This window comes from Vipera berus (genome assembly GCF_964194415.1).
Source record: "Vipera berus genome assembly, chromosome: 2".
Lineage (NCBI taxonomy): Eukaryota > Metazoa > Chordata > Lepidosauria > Squamata > Viperidae > Vipera > Vipera berus.
Window position 1 is genome coordinate 17,945,340 of NC_138203.1, and position 22,589 is coordinate 17,967,928.

The window sequence follows — 22,589 nt, forward strand, 5'->3', positions numbered from 1 at the left end:
ATATAAAATCTATGGCATATGCAGCTTCTTATGTTGATTTCAACATAGTTGAAATACCTAACTCTGCCACAGCTGGTATCAATTGTGAATGATGACTCAATGGAGAGACAGTTACAAAAAGGGAATGTAATGTACTGAGCATTTGTTTTATAAACAAATGGCAATAAATGGAACCTCTTGGTTTTATTTTTGAAAAATATCTAACATCCCACGGAAAAGAAAAACTGAAAAAACGGCAGAAGCCATTGTTAAATTTGTAAAATGTTAAAAGCAGTTTCACAATGAAACCAGTTACTGATATCTAATGAGCTTCTTTTCTCTATTTATTTGTTTATTTAATTTATATCCCACCTTTTAATTATTTTTATAAACAGCTCAAGGCAGTGAACATATATAATGTTCCTTGTTCTTCCTATTTTCCCTTCAACAATATGTTCAACGAATGCTCAATGAATATGTCCACGTAGAACTAAAAGTTACATCTCTCGAACAGATGCTTTAACCTGAGTTCCTGCACTGAGCAGGGAGCTGGACTTGAATATTTTAGATTGCAACTCTCACAAATCTTAACTATCTATGAACTATGAAAATTATGGTGCAGAAGACATAGCTAGAAAACTTCAATTTGAATACAGCTCCAAAAGCATTACAATTTTTCCTTGCAGTGCAGCACCAATACAGTTACATTAATAGTATATCAGCATTTGGAAATTTGGAAACACATACATCTATATAAAATATTTGTACTGCAATTAATTTAAGGCAAGCTTTTTAAATCGTGTGCTTTCTAGTGCTGCCAACTGTTGCGCTGCCATTATAGAATTATCAAATAATAGAATTATAATTTTGGAAGACGTCATGTAGGTCTATCACATACAATCCCCTACTTTGTGCTAGAACCCAGCTCAAAGCAATACCTGACAGATAACTATTCAGTCTCTGTTCAATGATTGGCAGCACAACATCTCTCTTGGAAACTGATTCCATTGTCAAATGCTCTTATTATTAGAATTTTCCACCCTAACTTTCAAACAAAACATGATTTCCTGTAGTTTAAATCCAATAGTCTGAATCTTGCTGTCTAGGATGATGGAGTACAGTACAGATCTTGGCTGTTTTATGTTGTGACATCTTTGTAGCTATTTGAAGAATGTTATTATATTTCCTCTCAGTCTTCTGTTTTCCAAGACTAAACAGACCTTTCAATTTCTTGTCTAAGACTTTTGTTTCTAATCATCCTTATTGCTCTTCTCTGAATCTATTCCAGACGGTCTGAATGCTCCTTAAAGTGTGTTGTTTATAACTGGACACAGTGTAAACTGTAGTGTATAGGTGTATATATACTGGACACACTAACCCTAATTTCAGGAATTAACAATTCTTGTGGAGGACTCATTTCCTCAAAGCAAAAAGGCCTTTTAATCAGCCCCTTCTCTATTCCTACTGGAGTGTTTCATTGACCAACTCTTGCTAGCTCTGCCTGTTTGCCTCTGCAGGGAGCTCATTTCCAGGAAATTGGTTACCTCATTTTCTACCTGTGGTGTGTGAAGCACTCTCAGCTTGCTCAGCGGGAAGAATCAGTCACCTACAGAGGTTAATCAGCAATAGTCACCACTCCCCATCACTGTTAGCAGTGCTGGCTGACAGAGACAGGAAGTTTAAATCAAGATGTTTTGAAGGATCCAATGAACATATGTACCATATAAAGAGAGGTGTGCCTTTGGGGGCAAATTGTTGTTTTTTATTCCACTAGGCAGGCAGTGTAGTGATACTGTCTATTTTTGAATGATTTCTGTTTACATAGTCTTCCAAAATGTGATGTTCCAGGCCAAACGTGTTGTTGAAGACATATCAATTCTTTAGCGCTAGATCACATTTTCACATTACAAAAAAATAATAATAATAAAGTCCACAAGGATTCACTGACGCAAATTACCTTGATGTTGAATGTTCTGTTTGTTTATTCTGCAGAGGGAAAGGCTGGTTCTTAAACATTTCATGACATCAGAGATGAGGCAGAGGAAGCCATTTCAGCAAATCAATCATGCATATAAGCCTTCCCCAAGACTGTTTACAAAGAAACATGGACAGTTCCTTTGCCTAACTGTCCTTTGAGGGATATTCCTAACATTGCAGATATAATCTGTGATTCTTTAATTCAGATGATTGTATTCGTTTCTCCCCTTCCAACAAGACAAATGCAGTCCATAAGGAAAATAGATGTTGCCTTACTCTGTTTTGTCTTGAGGTTTGGAGGAGTTGGTGGAGGCGGCAGCGTGCTCCAGGGGCGAAAAGAAGCAAGACCTCTTTAAGGAAAAGGTGGAAGAGTCAGGATCACAAAAAGGAAAGAAGGCGAGGTTGTCGGAATACAAGCCAATTTGAGGGCTAATCCACATGGAGCCCCATTTCCATCTGTCCTGTGTGCCATCGTTCACTCCCTAGAGACTAAAATGGACAATGTGAAATTTGAGCGGGCCATGAACAAGAAGTATATATCGGAGGTGGTGACCCTTTGAGAGCTGTATGCAACGAAATTTCATTTTGATGTATGCCGATTGTACATTCAAAGTGACAATAAAGTTATCATTAGTACTGTTGAAAATGTAAATCATCCCTGGGCGGAGAGAAGACTTCAGAAGCGTTGCTCGGATAGGTTGATCTCATTACTATGAACCAGTTCCGAAGACCATCTGCAGTCATTTAAGCTCTTGCTTCTTAAAGCAAATGTTTAGAATCTGGACAATGTTAGTAACTATGAGCAACCATAAGATTCTTCTTAGCTGTGGTAGGGCTTCTTCTGTCAATTGGCATCACTGTCAAATTGAGCATTATCTGAAATTCTTTCTTCCTTTTAACTCTCAGATAAAGCGTCTGGATTCTGAACGCACCCATTACGAGGACTTTGAACGATCAAAAGATTTGGCACATTTTCCAAGTCAATCATTTGAAATCAATTCAGCTTAAATAATTTCAGAGGCTGAGTCTCTCTAGAGAGCTTCATGCCTTTGACTGATATCATTAAAATCAATAGATGAGTAGTTGTTGGGTTTTTCTTTTGCCTTAAACAGAATAGATTAGAATGAAATATATCTCAACAAGCTCTTACAAAGGGATGGCGTTTTTCCAAGTTACTTCATCTGGCCCAATTTTGTTCTCCACCCATGTTTAATGGGTGGTTCTGAGGGATGAAAAAAAGAATTTCATTTATCTCTCTGTGGGGTTCTTTGTGGGCAAGAAAATAATACAGAATCTTATGTAATGCCATAAATTTGAGAAACCTGCAAAATTTGAGAAAGAGGCATATTTTTAGAAGGGGAATCTTCAAATCTGGAAACAGAGTTGCCCATTCACATTTTCTCCATCTGCAATTAGCGTAAAAGTAGAATATGTCATAGATTGGGCAAGAAATCTTGACACTTTCAGAAGGATACAGACCCTGAGGTGCTATGAGGAATGAAAAATGAACAATTTAAAGGTCTCTGTATGTGTGTATATGTGTGAGCAACACAAGTTAAGCCAGACTGTAAATCAATAACATCGAAGTCAGGATTACTTTTATTGCAACTGCTAGAGTAACAGAATCTTGTGCGTCCGAATGGGCTTCCCTCCCGTTATGTTCATTTGAACCAGAGAGGGCTTTTTTGAGGTATTTTGTCAAGCGGTTTTCTTAGTCTGGGCTCAAGGATATAATAAATATGGAGGACTGTACTATGAAACAGAGATCTGAAGATGCAGTTTTCTGCTGAGCCTAGGTGCAGCACAAAAACCACTGAAGTTATACAACTGCCATCTATACAGGTTCAAGTGGCCTAATGCTTGTTTGTTTGTTTGTTTGTTTATATGCCACCCATTCCCCTGTCAAGTCATTCTAGGTGGCTTACAAATATAAAGAAAGGGTACAAAACATTAAAACATTAAATATTAAATAAAACATTAAAGATCAAATAAGTTAAAAAAATAGAATACCAGGGTGGAGGAGGGATCTTCTTCCTACTCCAATGGCCACCACCAACATGGCACGACCCCACAGGGCCCCCAGACTAGTTGGCAAAGCCAGGTTTTTAGGCTCTTTTGGAAAGCCAAGAGTGTGGGGGCAGATCTCACCTGGAGGGATATGATATTCTGAAGTGGGTAGGCCACAGCAGAAAAGGCCCAATTCTTCTGGAACCTGCCAGCCAGAATTCCTTCACTGGTGGTGTATGCAAGCATAAAACCCTCCTGCCAGAACAATTAGGGTCAGGTAAAATGGTTCCTCAGGTATTGTCCTGAGATGTATTAATTTTACACACTTGCCACAGCTCTGTAGAACCCATTAGTGTGAATAATAGCCAAATCAATGAACCGTAAAACTATAGTCTATTATTCCTCCCTCCCTCCCTCTTCCCATCGTGTTATTTTCCTTATATAGAAAGCATGAGGGGAAATTGATAATTTTTTGCATGCTGGTTCTAGTATTTTTTGATGGGCTAGCTATTTCTTCCTTCCCCTTTTTAATGGACTTTTTAATGGTGACAGTGGAAGAAGTGGAAAGTGGAAATAAAGAAAACGTACAAGTGAAAGACAATGTTGTTTAAGCATTTTGTGAAATTTTGTGAATAAAAAAAGAACAACTGGGGGAAAAACACCTGGTGTTTTATGTCCTTCCATGTCTCTAGCAACATTTGGGAATGTACAAATTCAAATTTAGCGTGCGTTGGAGGAGTTCTGAGCCGATTTCATATCTATTCAGACTCAATGATGTGAATAACCACCTGTAACCAGAAAATCTTTCTTTTCAGTGGAAATAAATTTGATTACTAAGAGAATTAGTAATCAGTAATTAGTAATTAAAGAGAATTTAATTGAGAATTTAAACTCCAATTTTCTTGCATTTATGTAGCACTCCAGAATGTATCTTGCATGCGTCTGAATTTGAGGGTAACTGATCCAAATTAGAACAGAAGGGAGGGGGGACACAATAGGTCAAAATGCCCCTTCCCTAATTAAGAATCTCAACCCAATTTAGTTCATCAGCTCTACACTTCCCAAAAAATCATTTATGACTTTCTGAATTGCATTAGCAAAGTTTCATTCATCTAGTTTAATAGGAAAATGATATGCTTGTGCCTATAAATGCTGTAGCTTTGATTTCATTGGTCAAGTATCTGTATTATAGCATCAAAAGTATCTGACATTGTGACTGAGCAGAGAAAGCAAGAGATCTGTACAATGTAAAAACAGGTGGTAAGGATATGTGTCAGGCTCATGTTTATGATTTGCTTGTTAAAAACAGATCTTTTAACCAGCTTGTTTGCCAGTCTGAGATTCCTGAGGTCGATGGCAGTGGAATTCCTGTGTTTATATGGGAACTATTTAATTGAAAGAAAATTTTTGCCATGCTTTCCTGTTTTCAGAAAGTAACCCAGATTTAATCTTTCTCATCAAAAGAAACATGGCATTATGCCATAGTTACTTAACAAAGAAGCTTTGATGGTGTTTGCAATCTGCTTGCCGTTTACAGTCTGCTGTTTTTACTTGAGTAAAAATTAATGATTTTTATAGCTATATCATCTATCTATCTATCTATCTATCTATCTATCTATCTATCTATCTATCTATCTATCATCTCCCTGTTTCTTTTTCTTTTTTTAAAATAACTTTATTTATCAAATTTATATGGCTGTCCATCTCACAGAAAGTGACTCTGGACTTGTGCAATAATCCAGTAAATAAGACAATCAGTAGTTAAAATTATTATATAGTAATTAGTAAAATAATTAGAAATTAAAATGGCAGAGCTAAAAACAGGAGAAGAGAATAATAGTTATTAATAATAAGATAGACTCACAAACTATGAAAGAAATAAGAAAACAGCAGCTCTCCTCCCAATAAACTGAGGATAAAATGAAGGGTAAAGTAAAATACTAGTTTTAATATACCACTCAATCCAAGATCTGGGTAATTAAACAAACATTCTAAAAGAATGCAGTGGGAACCATTATTATTGTCAAGAGAAAAACATACCCATGCATCTAAGTAAACATCTCTCCTTCTCTCTCTGTTGTATTCCTTTTATTCCAACTCTATTTGTTCACCCATCTTTTTGGAGTTGGGGGTAATGATATCTATTTAATGCTTTTCTGATCTCCAGCCAAGTGGCCAATAGGATTCTGGGAACTGAAGTTCCAATGTCTGAAAGACACCACTTGGGCCAGTGGGGTCCTTGACATGCGGAAGAGTCAATCAGAAGAGGCGGAGAAGAAAGAGCAAAAGCTTTGTCTGCCTTCAGTTTACTTTGTTGTAGTTTGTCAAGTCTTTTTGATTCCTACTCATTTAATAATCAGAGTATGTTCCTTCCTATCCTATTACATTGGTCAAATCAAGAAAACAGGGTAATTAGGAAGAGGTTATTTCACAATCTGAAAGTGAATTCCTAGGGTCAGAATTCCTGTATTTTAAAAGCATCTCTTTTAGCATTTGACTCCATTTAGTGGAAAAGGACAACCTTGAAGATGAATGTAAAATCTGACTCAGTGTAAGTAAACTTCCTCTGCACATGAGTAAAACCAGTGCTTTTTTTTGTAAAAGAAAAAGGTGCCGGAACTCACACATGTCATACAACCCTCCTTGCCTACCCTACAAGTTTCTATCCAAAAAAGGTGCCGGAACTCCGTTCTGAGCGTTCTATGAGAAAAAAAGCCCTGAGTAAAACAGTATCAGTGAAACTTTGGTTTTTGTCTCTCTCCCTTCCCCAGCATGCAAAAATTAATACTTTAAGTTCTTTAAATTTCCTGAAATTGCAGATTGCAAAATATTTGTAAGAACCAAGTCTCTCTAAGATTGTCTGTCCCACTTATTCTGGTGGGTTCTGGGGGCAAAAGTAATTTGGCTGCTATTAGGAACAAGGTAGAATGCTTAATTAGGAATGCTTCAAAGTGGATTTAGAGTCTATCAAACATATTTAATTGGGGCTATATTTATTTCTTCTTTTAGCAGGTCCACTTTACCTTGAATGGACAGAAGTGATGTCTTGATCAAATCTCTCTTGTGACTCTTAAAACAAAAATCCACATTACAGATCAAGGCACCACAACTGGACATTTATCCATCTGTTGCCAATGAAAACATCAGTCAACAAAGAGTAAGTGGCCTTATTCTTTTAAAATACTCAAACTTCTCATCACGCTAATTAGCTCGAGAGAAAAACAAAAGAAAAACGAAGTAAAGTCTTGCTCATAAGTTTTGTTTGTCAAAATGTTCAGCAAGAAATTCCCACTGGCAATCAAGGAGTTTTTTTTTCCATCCAAAACAGCTGCAGAAACCCCAAAGAGGAAGACCTGAGTAGCAAAAGGAAAAGATGTTGCTGATTTGTTTGTTCTTGGTGGTTTAATTATGAGTGTGCATTTTATGATTCAACATTTTTTTCTCTATTCTATAACATACATCCTTGGAAGCAAACTTAGCTGATGATAGAAGAACATCACCTGTCCTCATCCATATTTCAACTCATTCAGTTTGGGTCAGTGGCATCTTTAAAGGACTAGGATTGTGTATACTTGGATATTTTGTTTGGATGAAGCAAGTTGTTGTCAAGGCGTTAGGAGAACTATTGCTCAAGACTGTATTAATTATATGTTCTTTTCCACTATACTAAGGCCTCACTCTATTAAAAAATACAGCCATGGTTCAACTTTAGTTTGTTGTTTCTCACAGTGACACATTTTTTTTCTATTTCTTGACCAGCTTTCCTGCTAAATTGTTCTTGGCAATTCAAAAGTTTGTAAACATTTCATAAAATGATCAATAGATTATTTCTTTGAGCTTTGGATTTTATCTAGAAATCTGTGGATTTGGTGCAAAGTCCATTCAATACATCTTGTTGTTGAATTAAATGAACAGAGCCTTTCTTAAAAAGTGCCATTCATTAAAGGATGTATAAAATAAGGTTCCATGTTGCATATGATTGCTTAAGTCTTTGGAAATCATTCTCCATATGTTTTGCACCACTGTTCCAGCTGCTGCTATGCTTTAATTTAAAGTCTGTAGTTGGGTAGATTTCATGAGATTAAAAGTACTCAGAAGATGATTTTTCCTATGAACAAAAGCAGAAAGCAAATAGAGACATAGAAGCTTGCTGAAAAAAATTGCATTGATTTACAAGTTGTTCTAAATCTCAGTTGAGATGGCTTTTTAGCTATGAAACTTTTGTTAGTGCATAGGTCTGTAAAATGTGAACAGCAGTAAAGGTGATATTTTTCCACAGCAAAGAAACGTTTGATACCATCTTTCCTGCACTTCCATCTGGTTTTTAATTTCAAGTGTTAAGAGTGTGTTATGTATTTCAGGTCTGTCCGTGTGTTTTTACTTTAAATACTTATATGGAGTTCTTCCTTTATAAAACATGGCCAGGGCAGTTTAAAGAATTATCTGAGCTTTCTCATACATATACAAGTTTAAAAACAGGAGAAAGATGTAAAACTTTCATGCATGCATGACCTATAACATAAATAAAAATAGTCTTCTTGTTGTTGTTAGTTGCGAAGTCGTGTCCGACCCATCGCGACCCCATGGACAACATTCTTCCAGGCCTTCCTGTCCTCTACCATCTTCTGGAGTCCATTTAGGCTCACGCCTACTGTTTCAGTGACTCCATCCAGCCACCTCATTCTCTGTCATCCCTTTCTTCTCTTGCCCTCAACCTTTCCCAGCATTAGGCTCTTCTCCAGTGAGTCCTTCCTTCTCATTAGGTGGCCAAGTATTTGAGTTTCAACTTCAGGATCTGGCCTTCTAAAGAGAAGTCAGGGTTGATCTCCTCTAGGACTGACCGGTTTGAACATCTTGCAGTCCAAGGGACTCGCAGGAGTCTTCTCCAGCACCATAGTTCAAAGGCCTCAATTCTTTGGCGCTCAAAATTAGTCTATGAAGCTAAAAAAAAATATTCTGCAAGTAAACAGTAAGTTCTACCAAAATAGTTTGCACTGTGCTTTAAAGATACTTTCAACTAATAATGCAATAATTAGGGTGTGATAACATAATCTTAGCCAAAGAATAGTAAGAATTCCACTGACTGCAAAATATGTTTGCTTGTCTACAGCTGCCTTTTCCCCTCTGGGATGATAAGGTTCTGCTGCTAAGGCCATAACCACTCAAGCGTGGTCTAAACTTGATTAAGTCTAGACTTGTGACAATATCTTTCCCTCTCTTATTATTACTAATCTCACTGTCATGCAGGACAGGCCATTTGTACTGCTGTTTCTCAGAATGACTGCAGCTGAAATTACAGGTCCCCAAGACCACTCAAATTCATAAAATGAACTCAGTGACCAAAGGTCTGATTAATTTACCTTTATTGTGAGCGATGCACATTGTACTGTCTTTTATTTTCTTTATTATATGAAGCAAGACACTCATACTAGTTCTCTTTGTTGTTTTTGTTGTTGTTAGTTGCGAAGTAGTGTCCGACCCATCGCGACCCCATGGACAATGTTCCTCCAGGCCTTCCTGTCCTCTGCCATCTTCTGTAGTCCATTTAAGCTCATGCCTACTGCTTCAGTGACTCCATCCAGTCACCTCATTCTCTGTCGTCCCCTTCTTCTCTTGCCCTCAACCTTTCCCAGCATTAGGCTCTTCTCCAGTGAGTCCTTCCTTCTCATTAGGTGGCCAAGTATTTGAGTTTCAACTTCAGGATCTGGCCTTCTAAAGAGAAGTCAGGGTTGATCTCCTCTAGGACTGACCGGTTTGATCACCTTGCAGTCCAAGGGACTCACAGGAGTCTTCTCCAGCACCATAGTTCAAAGGCTTCAATTCTTTGGTGCTCAGCCTTTCTTACGGTCCAACTTTCACAGCCATACATTACAACTGGGAAAACCATGGCCTTGACTATACACACTTTTGTTGGCAGGTTGATGTCTCTGCTTTTTAGTATGCTGTCTAGATTTGCCATAGCTTTCCTCCCCAGGAGCAAGCGTCTTTTAATTTCTTGGCTGCAGTCCCTATCTGCGGTGATGTTGGAGCCCAGGAAAATAAAATCTGTCACTACCTCCATTTCTTCCCCATCTATTTGCCAGGAATTGAGAGGGCTGGATGGCATGATCTTGGTTTTCTTAATGTTGAATTTCAAGCCAACTTTTGCACTCTCCTTCTTCACCCGCATCAAGAGGCTCTTTAATTTCTCTTCACTTTCTGCCATTAGTGGGGTATCATCTGCATATCTTAGGTTGTTGATATTTCTTCCGGCAATACACACACACACACACACACACACACACACACACACACACACACACACACACACATATATATATATATATATATATATATATATATATATATATATATATATATATATATATATATATATATATATATATATACTGTATATATAAAGATGGCCTTCGGTTAGGCCGAAACAGGAAATAAAGATTTGTCCCATGTTTGGGGCCTAGCAAGGTAATCTAAATAGTTAACAAGCATTTAACACATATCTCCCTTGCTTCTCAGCTAACAAAGTGAGATAGAGCTTGTGGCCTAGAGGTAAAAACAACTGCCTAATGTGCAATCAGCCCAGGTTCGAATCTCAGAAGGGTATGGCTGACTGATGAAAACAAATAAGTTTGAAATGCATATCAATCTCCCTTTAATTCTTTGTTAGCAATCTAAAATTTACACAAATATGAGCTGTCACTGTTGTGACTACTGCCTGTGGATGGCCTTCGGTTAGGCCGAAACAGGAAATAAAGATTTGTCCCATGTTTGGGGCCTAGCAAGATAATCTAAATAGTTAACAAGCATTTAACATATATATATAATATGTATACACAGATATCTATCTATCTATCTATCTATCTATCTATCTATCTATTTATCTATCTATCTATCTATCTATCATCTATCTATCTATCTATCTATCTATCTATCTATCTATCTATCTATCTATCTATCTATCTATCTATCTAAAGGTAAAGTTTCCCCCGCACATGCGTGCTAGTCGTTTCCAACTCTAGGGGCCGGTGCTCATCTCCATTTCAAAGCCGAAGAGCCAGCGCTTCTCCGAGGACACCTCCGTGGTCATGTGGCGCACAGAACGCTGTTACCTTCCCACCGTAGTGTTCCCTATTTTTCTACTTGCATTTTTACATGCTTTCGAACTGCTAGGTTGGCAGAAGCTGAGACGAGTAACAGGTGCTCACTCTGTTATGCGGCACTCGGGATTCGACCCACCAAACTGCCGACGACCTTCTGATTGACAAGCTCAGTGAGAGAGAGAGAGAGAGAGAGAGAGAGAGAGATAAACACAAAGATATCTATCATATCTATCTATCTATCTATCTATCTATCTATCTATCTATCTATCTATCTATCTATCTATCTATTTATCTATCTATCTAACCCCAAAATGAATGAACTTCATGGAACTATCCCTTGACTCTTGGATAGCAGAAAATAGTGAAGAATTCTGTGAACATCACGAAATCATATCAAATGGTGAATGTATAATTTTTCTTTTTAATGTAAGTCTTTTAGTTATAATGAAATAATATGATGATCTGACCTACCTGAAATGTTTACAAGAAAATGAATGCATTTAATTGTCAGTGGACATCAATTAAATTTTAAATGAGCAACTTGTAAAACAAATAAAAACAAATAACAATGAACTTATAACCACAGTTGTAAATTCTGTTTCTACAGAAAGGCAATAAATAAAATCACATCATATGCACATATGGTAGTTCTACTTACATCAGTACAATATCCTATGCAGCTCTTCTTTAGTTTTTCCATCTTTTTTTTAACCACCCCAATATTACAATTCTAGATTATACTGCATATATATTTTTACGATTGTAATAAGGGCAAAGTGAAATCTCCAATTTTGATTTCTTCAGATTTTTTGATAAATTGCATAATCCGCACCATCGAACAATCAAAACCATTTTATGACTCAGCTATTTTCTCATCTAACAAACAAGAAAAGCTCTTCATAGTTCATATTCCCTTTGGGAAAACATTCAGTAAGACCAGTGGTGGGATTCAGCCAGTTTGCAGCAGTTCAGCAGAACTGGTAGCTAATTTTTTGTTGCCCAGGCCCAGGATGGACTTCTGGAAGTGGCATCCACACAGAGACTGGTTGTTCATATATTTGAATCCCACCACTGAGTAAGGCACAGGAGAGATCTGTTGTGAGGATAGATTTCACTTAGATTTGAAACTGGTCTTACTTGATGTATAGTGAGATTGTAAAAAGCTTAAGACTGGCCTTGTATCTTTCATTGTCTTCCTTTGTCATAACTGAGAGCATAAACAGAAGTTTAAGTAGCGTGTGGATTGCATTTTGAGGGCTGCTCCTAGTCTATCATTTACTCTTGCTCTTACCAATCTTTTGCACTTGTTAACTTATGATTAAGCTACTGTGTGAAGCTGCACTTAGAGAAACTGAAAGAGGCTTTCTGGTTTGACTCAGAAAGTTGAGGTTTTCTAGAGAAACAGCTGTTTTCAACCTTTATCAAGAAAGATGACACCTCACTTCAAATGTGTTATCTTCTCTGCTTTCCCTATTTATTCCACTGAAGAAGAGGTGACAATATAGTGCTTTCCTCCAATAGACTAAGACAGGTGTCTCCAACTCTGGGTCAAGCAAGCAGCAGGCAAGCGCGAGTGCAACTCTACTTCCTTGGAACCATCTCTTCTCCCCACCCCCCTGGGCCACCAAGTCACAAAGGTTGGGGACCGCTGGACTAAGATATGCTGGCTCACGAAAGCTCCAGTTTGCAAGGCTTCGCTTCTCCTTTTGGGATGAGTTTTTGAGTTTGCTGGCATATTGTATAATCCTCAAGAGTTTATTCAGACATAACTCTCATTAGCTATTCAAATTGTGCTGGAGTAAATAATGTTTGAGAACTCTATAATTTACTAAAACAACACTTCAGATGGTGTAATTACCTAGTTTAGTCTTCACAGGTTTCCTTCAGAGGTATATGAACAAAGATGCCCATTTTAATCCAATGTCTCTGGATATATCAGTCTAGGAAAAGCAGTTATAAATATTTAATACTGCACTTGGATTCCACGTCATAGAGACATTACAGGATGAAGTAAGAACTTCTGGTTAAAAATATTGTGTATTGTTATGTGTATTGTATATGTGACATTGTATGTGTGTTAATATAATTTTATGCCTATATCTTTAGTTTTTTTTTAAAAAAAATAGAACAGCTTTTCTAAAAAAAGAAAATTTCATTTTTTTAAATAGGCTTAAGTGCATTTTAAGAAAAATATCACAATAAACACACTAAGAAAGCATTTTATTCATGTAACGCTTTCTGGCATTGTGAATCCCCCTAGTACAAGTACTTGTGGATTAATATATGACTCTGAGCAATATTAAAATTATGAGGGTATTTTGTGTAACTATGTGTGCATTTTTTTAGTAAACCTACAATACAACCTAGTATCATTTTTCCTGCTGGTTTAGAAATTTTATCTTTGGTGAAGAGCATGAACTATAATGGTTAATGTAAAATGTGCAAGGAACAGCTTTAAACATTGTTCATAATGCTCTAAAATGCATGTATCAATTAAATAGGATTAATTGTATGTTGTATTAGAAAACCAAGTTACTTGTTTTAGAAAGCCTCATGTCGACTGTTTACTAAAGAAGCCGCAGTGAATTCTTAACAGAAAACCTGTTTACTATTTTTGTTCTTCAGAGCTAAATCCATAGGTCTTCTCCTTATGACATCCTCATTCCAGGTTAAACATTGTAAGGGTTAATATTTATGTGCAATTACTGTTCAGTAATTGTGGAATATTTTTTTTTCAACTGTCCTAATCCCATAGCCTTTCATTCGGTCTTGTTGGTGTTTAGTGAAGACTGAATCTCAAGACTAGATAAAGCCAGATTTAAAACAGACCCATGAAATCAGGGGAACTTCAGTTAGATTTATCTAAAGCCCCACAGACTATATTGGGATCCAACTCAAAAAGTAGGAATAAATATCTGAATTTTATCATTATTAAATGCAAGAATTTTTTCCAAAGCATAATTGTATTTCTTTCTTTACCACGGTTACTTTGGGCATACCTCAAAAACTATGCAGCTAAAAAAATTCTTTTTGCATGCCATGATATAATTAAATCACTTTCAAACTTAGTATTGGCTTGAACATCATTGGCAAAGTATCTAGGTACTGATTTGGAATAGAAACACTCCAATTCACTACTTTGGGGAGGAATCCTTTGAATTTCATGTCTTAGAGCTGGTTCTAAGGAATGCCAAAGGGGAAAATAGTATATATTTAATACTGCAATTCAATGCATGTTTCCTCAGAAATGGATTTTCTTAGGTTTGGTACGAGTCCTACCTGGATCAAATTGGATTATCCAATATCTACTAGTAAAAATGACTGGATATTCTGGAAATTGGTATGAAACTGGGAAGACTTGACCACCATTTTCACCAAAAGCTACTGGTTCAGTGACATGTGCATCAAATATGATTTGCTGTCTGTTCTTCACTTGAATCAGGCAAGTATTAAGATACTTATGCAGTTCTTAATTTAAGTTTCAGTATACCTGTCTGAGCATTGTATGTATTATTTGGACTACAATGTAATGCATATTTAGGATCACTTTCATTTCAACTGGACAAAAGAATTTCCTCAATGTTCAGCTGAAGCACAGAGACTCCCACATAAGCCTGACCTTCTTTTCTATTCAAGATCTCTTTTGAAACACTTTGAAATCTAGCAGTAGTCTCTGTGGTAGAAAATCAATAAAACCAGCCAATATAAAGTTCCCTGATTCCCTGTAATGGGCAGCACCAGATTAAGGCTGGGGACTGTGTGCACATAATAATCACAAAGTATAAGATAGTGGTGAGGCTATGGGCTATAACGGGCATGATTGAATGTAGAGGCTGGGACTACACCCATAAATTGTGAAAATCCAGATAACCTGTAGATGGTAGAGGCCTGCTGCTGCTGCCATCTAGTGGACACCTGGATTTCTGCAACCTAGATCTGTTACAGCCTAGAACAGGGGTAGGCAACCTTGGCTCTTTTATGACTTGTGGACTTCAACTCCCAGAATTCCTGAGCCAGCCATGCTGAGGGGAGAGGGAGAGGTTTCCAAGCTGAGCCATGTTGGCTCAGGAATTCTGGGAGTTGAAGTCCACGAGTCATGAAAGAGCCAAGGTTGCCTACCCCTGGCCTAGAATATGCCTCCAAATCTTCTGCAATATGCTCAGTTCAGAAACCACGATAGAAGAAAGAAGAGTCCTCTGGCAAAAGAAACATAGTCAGAGAAATACATCTGACTCCTTTGCCAGCATGAGACAGGGAAAAATAATGGAGGCAGACACTGCTAGTGTGTGGGCTATGAATGGTGTGTAGCATGCACACTACCTCTCTGGGTGCAACTGGCTAGTTTGTTTGGAAGTTTTCTTGGTTTATAAAGATAAATTTTAGGGCAGGAGACAGAAAAACTAATCTGATAGTTTTATTTAAAAAAACAAACAGAATTTATTGTTTCTATGTGTATGTTTTTGGTAAATAAAGGCAAAAAAAATGCATTAACATGTTTATTTGTTGTTAATTCCTGGGCTTCATGGCATTACATTGTGTGGCCTGAGGGTTCAAAAGTTCCTGGTAAAAAAGAGTTTTGCGGCTGGCCATTCTTGTACTATCCAGACCTTGGGAATATGAGCATCAATGTTCAGTTCTTACCTGTCGTTACTGCTGACAGAAAGAAGGAAAAAGGGGGAAGATCAGCTTCCGACCATGATGATATAAAAGAGTAAATTTTTATTGAATCTAAGTTCTCTGCTCACGATTATTCAGATTTAAAAAGAAAAAAGATAGCTTTTGTAATATGCTTTTCATTTGGTTTTCCAACATAAAAAAATATCCCAAACAGATATCTTTTCCAAAGCAAAACAGATATCCCAAATAGATAACCAGTTTTCTAATAGAAAAATATAGGAATACTTAAAAATAAAATGTTAAACCAGAATATCATTTTTACACAACAAAATACTTGCGACTTCCATTGCTATACAAAACTATTCTGCCATGTGGTATTTACGAAGTTTGGGCTGCACCCAAGGCTCCAAGTTGGCAGTTGGGCATTTGCACCCTACAAAAAAAATGTAGAGGGCAGATGCTGTATTGCAACCTAATTCTACACTTTTTCCCCCTCATAAGTAAGTACCACAGTTTTCAATGGAACATATTGTTGAGTTAACAGCCTGGTTTTGAAAACCAGTTGCTTTGGGGAGGGGGAGACACTGAGATTCTCACAGTTGCACAGTACACAACTGTGGGGGGCCAAGTATCTCATTAGTTCCAGTAGAGAAGAATATTTGTAGCTCAGGTTTGACACTAGTGGTCTGAGCTTGGTTGTTTTCTTGCAGACGTTACATTTACCCACACTAGAAAACATCTTCAGCGCTAGTAGGGAGTGGAGTTTGTTTTACATTCATCAAGGACCCTCTTCTCATTAGTTTACATTTCAACACTGGCAATTACAGACTTAAGGTCCATCCAGCACCATCAAAGAATTTCACCTGAATTTCCAATGGTGTCTGCATGTTCACTTATATCAAGGATACCCATACAGGTAATCCTTGACTTACGACCACAGCTGAGCCCAACATTTCCATGATCAAGCAAGACAGTTGTTAAGTGACTTTTGCCCCATTTACAATCTTTCTTGCCACAGTTGTTAAGTGAATCGTTACAATTAAGTTAGTAATATGGTTGTTAAGTGAATATGACTTCTCCATTGACTGCTTGTCAGAAGGTTACAAAAGGTGATTTGCAGCCATCATAAATCCATAAATCCAGTTGCCAACCATCTGAATTTTGATCGGGTTGCCATGGGGATGCTGCAACAGTCATGGGAAAAATGGCAATAAGTCAGTGCTGTTGTAATTTCAAACGAAATGGTTGTAAGTCGAGGACTACTTGTGTGGAGAGCAGCATGCACTTTGATTAGAGGCAGAGATTTTGATTTGAGTCATTTGCAGCTGTAAAATCTGATTTACACATCAAGTGTATGAGATAGGCATCCAGATGGTAGGACCTGCTGGACTCTTTCAATTTTTAAGTGCTTCATAGAAATCCAGCTCACACCTGCTAATCAACCACTGAGAGGATTAGCTAGAACAATCTTCTCTGAAGTATTTTGAAATACTGTAACCTTTTTTTCTATATAGGGAAATATTCAGAAGGCCATTTGCATTCCGAACCTGAAAACCGAAACTTCAGGATTCCATCACTTTATCCTAACTTATGTACACAGCTGGCCTAAAACTGCACCTTTTTTCTCCAAAACTCTTTTGTGTTAGCCTTATTCCAAATTTCTAAAATAGCGTACGCTGTCTAGACAGATTAAGAATTTATCATTTGTCAGATCTTGGTGATATCTAATATTGATTCCTCTAATTTTATCCATATGGCAAAATCTTTATGAGGCAGGGTGGATTGAGACAAAATTGTGTAAAGTCATTCAAAGAGATCAAGGGACGGACTTGAACTGGAATCTCCCAGATCTTAGGCCATGTCTAAACCATTGTCCTATGCTGGCTCTCAAAGTATGATTATAACTGTCAAATTCCTAACAACCATGCTGAAAATTTAGAGAGCTACAGCCTCAGACATCTGGAGCTGAAGACGATGGATCTGAAGTCAGGAAGCATTTCCCCCTGGATGTTGAAATAATGTGGTCAAGGAAACTTCCTCAAAATAAAAATTCAGAGTAAAGTGGAATTTATGTGAAGACGAATTTTCTCTTCCCATGGATATAGTTCTCTTTCTTATATTAATAATAGAGTAGTGAGAGAATATCCCTAGGAATCACAGTGGAACAATTTCAAAACTAATGTGAGATGTAAACTGTTCAGTATTAAATCCTCATTTGGGTTCAATGTGAAGTTTCTTCTGTCCCACTGATGAAATGCATGATTGTTCTTTTTCCAAAATTATATTGCACTGTACTAGCTACACACTCTTTCCCCCCATCCTGTCTCCACAATTCAATTCAGAACCTATTTTGTTCCCTATGTGAAGCTGCCCCTTTGTCTATGAAAGTACTTAAGGATCTGGTGTGTGATGTGGTAAAGAATCACCCGACATTCACAAGGCATCATGAAGGAACGTTTACATCATCAAGACCCCAAATCTGCCTTGAGATATCCACAAAGTATTAATAATGTCTTGTCATGAGAAAACAGGTATTTTTCTTTTAATCATTCATCTTTCCATGAGATAAAAAAGGCCATGTGGCATAATGTGGCTAGTAAATCATTCCTGAGTTTCTGAAAAAAAAAATTAAGACAAGTGACTCTACTTTTAAAAGGTGGAGTCCTTAACGCACTTTTTTTCCCCTGTGGCAGTCTTTGGTACTGTCCATTTGTCTACAGATATGCCCACAAAAGAGCAATTCTTTTCTATTTCATGCAGCAGAAAAGTGAGACCTGATGGAGTCTTCTCTTAATTGTCGGTGCTTGCCGATGTTGTACTCTTCCAATTGATTTCTTCTTTCAATGGTTATTTTGTACTTTTTCCTGAGTGGCAGAAAGTAAGAACAATTCCTTCAGGAATTTGAGATAAGAAATAAAACTCCCACTACAAAAGAACAGCTGGGTTTGGCATAATCAGTTACATGAATGAGAGTATCACTGCCAAAAGATTAAAGGGATGTGCCCCGCACCATTTTTGTCTCATATACAAGTTAAATCATGTTTAAAGATTTCAAATGAGCTTTTTTGTTTAGTTACAAATATGAAACAAAATGACCCTAAAAACAAGAGGATTCTTTATATCCAGTGAGAATTAAAATTGTATCTGCATTAAAAGTCTATCTGTGAGCCACTTAAATTTAAATGTTTGTCCATTTTGTAATTACATCAGTATATTGTGCAACCCTGCTTCTTGTTGTTGGTATTATTTTTACAGGAAGCTCAAATGATGAATGATGATTGTATCACCATAATGAGTCTACTAAGATAGAGGAGGGTCAGCAGTATGCAGAAGCAGAAAAATGCTTAAAGAAACCCTTACATGGCAAACTCTCATGAAACAAGAAAAATGAGAACATTGTTTGCTAACTTGGTACAGAATGCTAATTATCTGCAGTGGGATGAAAAGTAGAGGAGTAGAGAAGTTGGAAAGAAAGAAAGCATGGCTAGGAGATATTCTAAACAAGAATACTGTTGCCAAACTTACTTGTTTTAAGAAAGCTTAATCATGATTTAAGTATTTTTCTGCATGTGTGAACTGCACATTGATGGAAAATCTATTTCGGCTAAGAATTGTGTTACAGCATATCCCCCCCCCATATACAAAGGGAGTAGAATTCCTAGATTTCATGTGGATTGGAGTTGTGATCCCTGCACTTAGTCGTTCAGTCCCTAGTCATCTCACGACTGGACTACTGTAATGAGCTCTATATGGGGCTACCCTTGAAGAGCATTTGGAAGCTACAGCTGGTGCAGAGTGCAGCAGCACGGGTAGTTCTGGAGGCCCCAAGAATGGCCCCTGTAACACCACTGCTGTGTGAGCTGCATTGGTTACCAGTCTGTTTCCAGGTGCAACCTCGGCTCTTTTATGACTCATGGACTTCAACTCCCAGAATTCCTGAGTCAGCATAGCTGACTCAGGAATTCTGGGAGTTGAAGTCCATGAGTCATAAAAGAGCCGAGGTTGCCTATACCCCTGGCCTAGGTGATCACCTTTAAAGCCCTTTTCCAGCTTACTTGAGGGACTGTCTCACCACACTGGCCCGAACCACTTGTGCCGGCAGAGAAGGCACGCTGCAGGTCCCGTCAGCCCGATTATTCCGGCTGGCGGGATCCAGGAGGAGGGCCTTCTCTACTGTTGCTCCTGCCCTCTTGAACATCATGCCCCCTGATGTAAGGTTGGCCCCAATGCTCCTATCTTTTCACAAGGGCCTAAAGACACGGTTGTGCTGGTTGGCTTGGGGACGCAGTGGGGGAACAGTGCAATGTAGCTGGTTGATTTGAGTAATAACAGATCCCACCTCCCCCCACTCCTCCCCCGCCCTCCTCATGTGTCTTTGGTTTTAATCTTTTATTTTAACTTTTTATGTTTTAGCTTATAGATAACCGTAAACCACTCAGAGTTATCCTATGGTAAGATGGATGGCCAATAAATTTTATAAATAAATTTATTTATTCATTCATTCATTTACTTTGTATGTCTATCCATCTCAAGCAAGTGACTCTAGCCAGCAAATAATCATTAAATCGATTAAAATCTAATTGAAATCACAATACAAGAAGAAGAATTAAATGCATATAGCAGCAGAGAATTATTATAATCCGTAAATGTTAGCATAACCAGGAAATGAGCCTGTCATTTATACTCAGGATTTGAGGCCCATGCACAAGACCTTCTAAAATGCCATCCTAATTTCTGGAGGGAGAATGTTCAAGAGGACAGGCACTGTGTCAGTGAAGGCATTCTTCCTGGTCCCCTCCAGTTGCCTTTTCTTGGCTGATGGGGCCTTCAACATGTGTCCAACCCAGTGATGGGATTCAGCCGGTTCAGCAGAACCGGTAGCTAAATTTTGTTGAGTTCGGAGAACTGGCTGAATGCACACCACTTCCGGAAGTCCGTTCTAGGGCTGGGAGGCCTGAAGGAAGCCTACCAGGCCTAGAACGGCCAGCTGGAAGTGCAAGGATCCACACAGAGAACCAGTTGTTCAGGGATTTGAATCCCACCACTGGTCCAACCTGCCTGATTGAATTGGATAGGTAGAAACAACTGGGGGAAAACAGTCCCCTCAGATAACCCGGTTCCAAGCCATGAAAGGTTTTAAAGGTGACAGCCAGCACTTTGGCTACCATATTGATTTCACTTCTGGTTTCCAACTGCTAAGAGCATGGAAGGCTGACTTTGAATAAATCTCTTTTTAATTACCATAGCGTTTTTGGCAGTGTTTGGATCAGTTCATGAAGCCTCTCTGCCAGACTGCAATATCTGAGGAGAAATGACAGACATTCAAAGATACTGGGTGTTAAATTAAACTCACCTGAAAATGTAGAAGGCCATCAACAATCCTGCTCCTAGTAAGGCACCTACCACTATCCCGGTAACTGCTGATTCTCCTACACCACCTGCTTGAAAAATAAACAGAAATCAACCAAAGGAATCTGTTAACAACAAAATCTTGCAGAATGATTGAATTACAGTTTTAATCTATAATTGTATGTACAGATTAGTTTGAAGTTTAGTTTTTAGCTGAGGTTGAAATGTTTTTTTCCTTTAGCTTCACAGCTTTTTTATGAATTATGTTTATTTTAGATTCATTGTTGACATTGCTTGCCTTTAGTAGGAGAAAGAAAATATAAGTAAGTCCTTTTTCAAGACCCAGGACAGGACCTAAATATTGGCCAGAATAAGGTTGCTACTAAAATACAGAGGTAAAACCATAGATTATCAGTTTGGTTTGGTTAGGCCTAAAACTTGTACATTAACTTACATGATTTGCAGGCTGCATTGCTCGTGTGTTCCAATCCTCGGCTATCGTCTGTTTTTAGTCTTTGTTCCCAGAGGTAATTTGCACTTGGAAATATTTCAAGCCGTCCCTGTTTTCCATAATAGTTTCCAATTACCTGTATATATATATTAATAATAATAATAATAATAAACCTTTATTGTCAAAGTACAACATGTGTACATTGAGATTAGCTGAGCCTCCCCCCCCCCGTGCTCTCTCCCCCCAACACACAGTGACAACAAACCTTTGATCCTACCACACCATGTGAACCAACTACACCACACACCAATATCCTGCTAGGTAAAGACAGGAAAGTAACTTTCTTTCTTTCTTTCTTTCTTTCTTTCTTTCTTTCTTTCTTTCTTTCTTTCTTTCTTTCTTTCTTTCTTTCTTTCTTTCTTTCTTTCTTTCTTTTTCTCTCTCTCTCTCTCTCTCTGAGTCCTCTCTCTCTCTCTCTGAGTCCTCCGGGAGAAGGGCGGTATACAAATTTAATAAAATACTAAATACTAAAAATACTCTCTCTCTCTCTCTCTCTCTCTCTCTCTCTCTCTCTCTCTCTCTCTTTCTTTCTTTCTTTCTTTCTTTCTTTCTTTCTTTCTTTCTTTCTTTCTTTCTTTCTTTCTTTCTTTCTTTCCCCATTGTACATATACATCAGAAGTCTGGTAAAGAGCATTAACGATTCTAAGATTTACTGACTGAAGACAGTAAATTATGTAATTTTCTTGCTCTATCTTAAAACCCGAGGAAGGACACACACACACCCCTGAGAAAACTGAAAGTCTATTGAGCTTCTGGAAGAATTTAACAACGGTAAAAGTAATGACAGCAACAACAGCAATTCCAGCCTAGTTCAAAACTCCTAAGATTTGTTAGGTGCAAAACCAAGTCGCTGAAATTATACAGACCTGGGGAATAAATCACATTTGCAACCCATCTGTGTTTGTGGATCCACATATAAAAGCTGCTTCCTGCAGCTCTAACAGAGGAACTATCAGGGTGTCATTACAATCTGAGACATTTGTGTACAGTTGTCAGGATTTTCTATCGTGTATCTTGGCCAGTTATTTTTTTTTATTTTACAAGAAGCC

At 37.8% G+C, this 22,589-nt stretch overlaps 1 protein-coding gene across 4 annotated transcripts in view; it reads right to left on the bottom strand.

The window, feature by feature from the left end:
* Positions 1-11,484: 11,484 nt before the first annotated feature.
* NPR3 (natriuretic peptide receptor 3) overlaps positions 11,485-22,589 on the bottom strand; it is a 75,617-nt gene continuing 64,512 nt past the window's right edge. Inside the window, exons 6-9 of one of the 4 annotated variants that reach the window (XR_014025633.1) lie at positions 21,484-21,616; positions 21,034-21,118; positions 18,072-18,544; positions 11,485-15,713 (exon numbers count right to left, since the gene is read on the bottom strand). Coding sequence is in view for 2 of the 4 variants with exons in the window: in XM_081321294.1 (XP_081177420.1) it covers positions 15,701-15,713; positions 18,455-18,544; positions 21,034-21,121; positions 21,484-21,616 (324 nt within the window). In the remaining 2 variants the exon portion in view is untranslated. Of the gene's footprint in view, positions 15,714-18,071; positions 18,545-21,033; positions 21,122-21,483; positions 21,617-22,589 lie in introns of all 4 variants that reach the window. The other 3 variants (XR_014025634.1, XM_081321295.1, XM_081321294.1) reach the window with 3 other exon arrangements.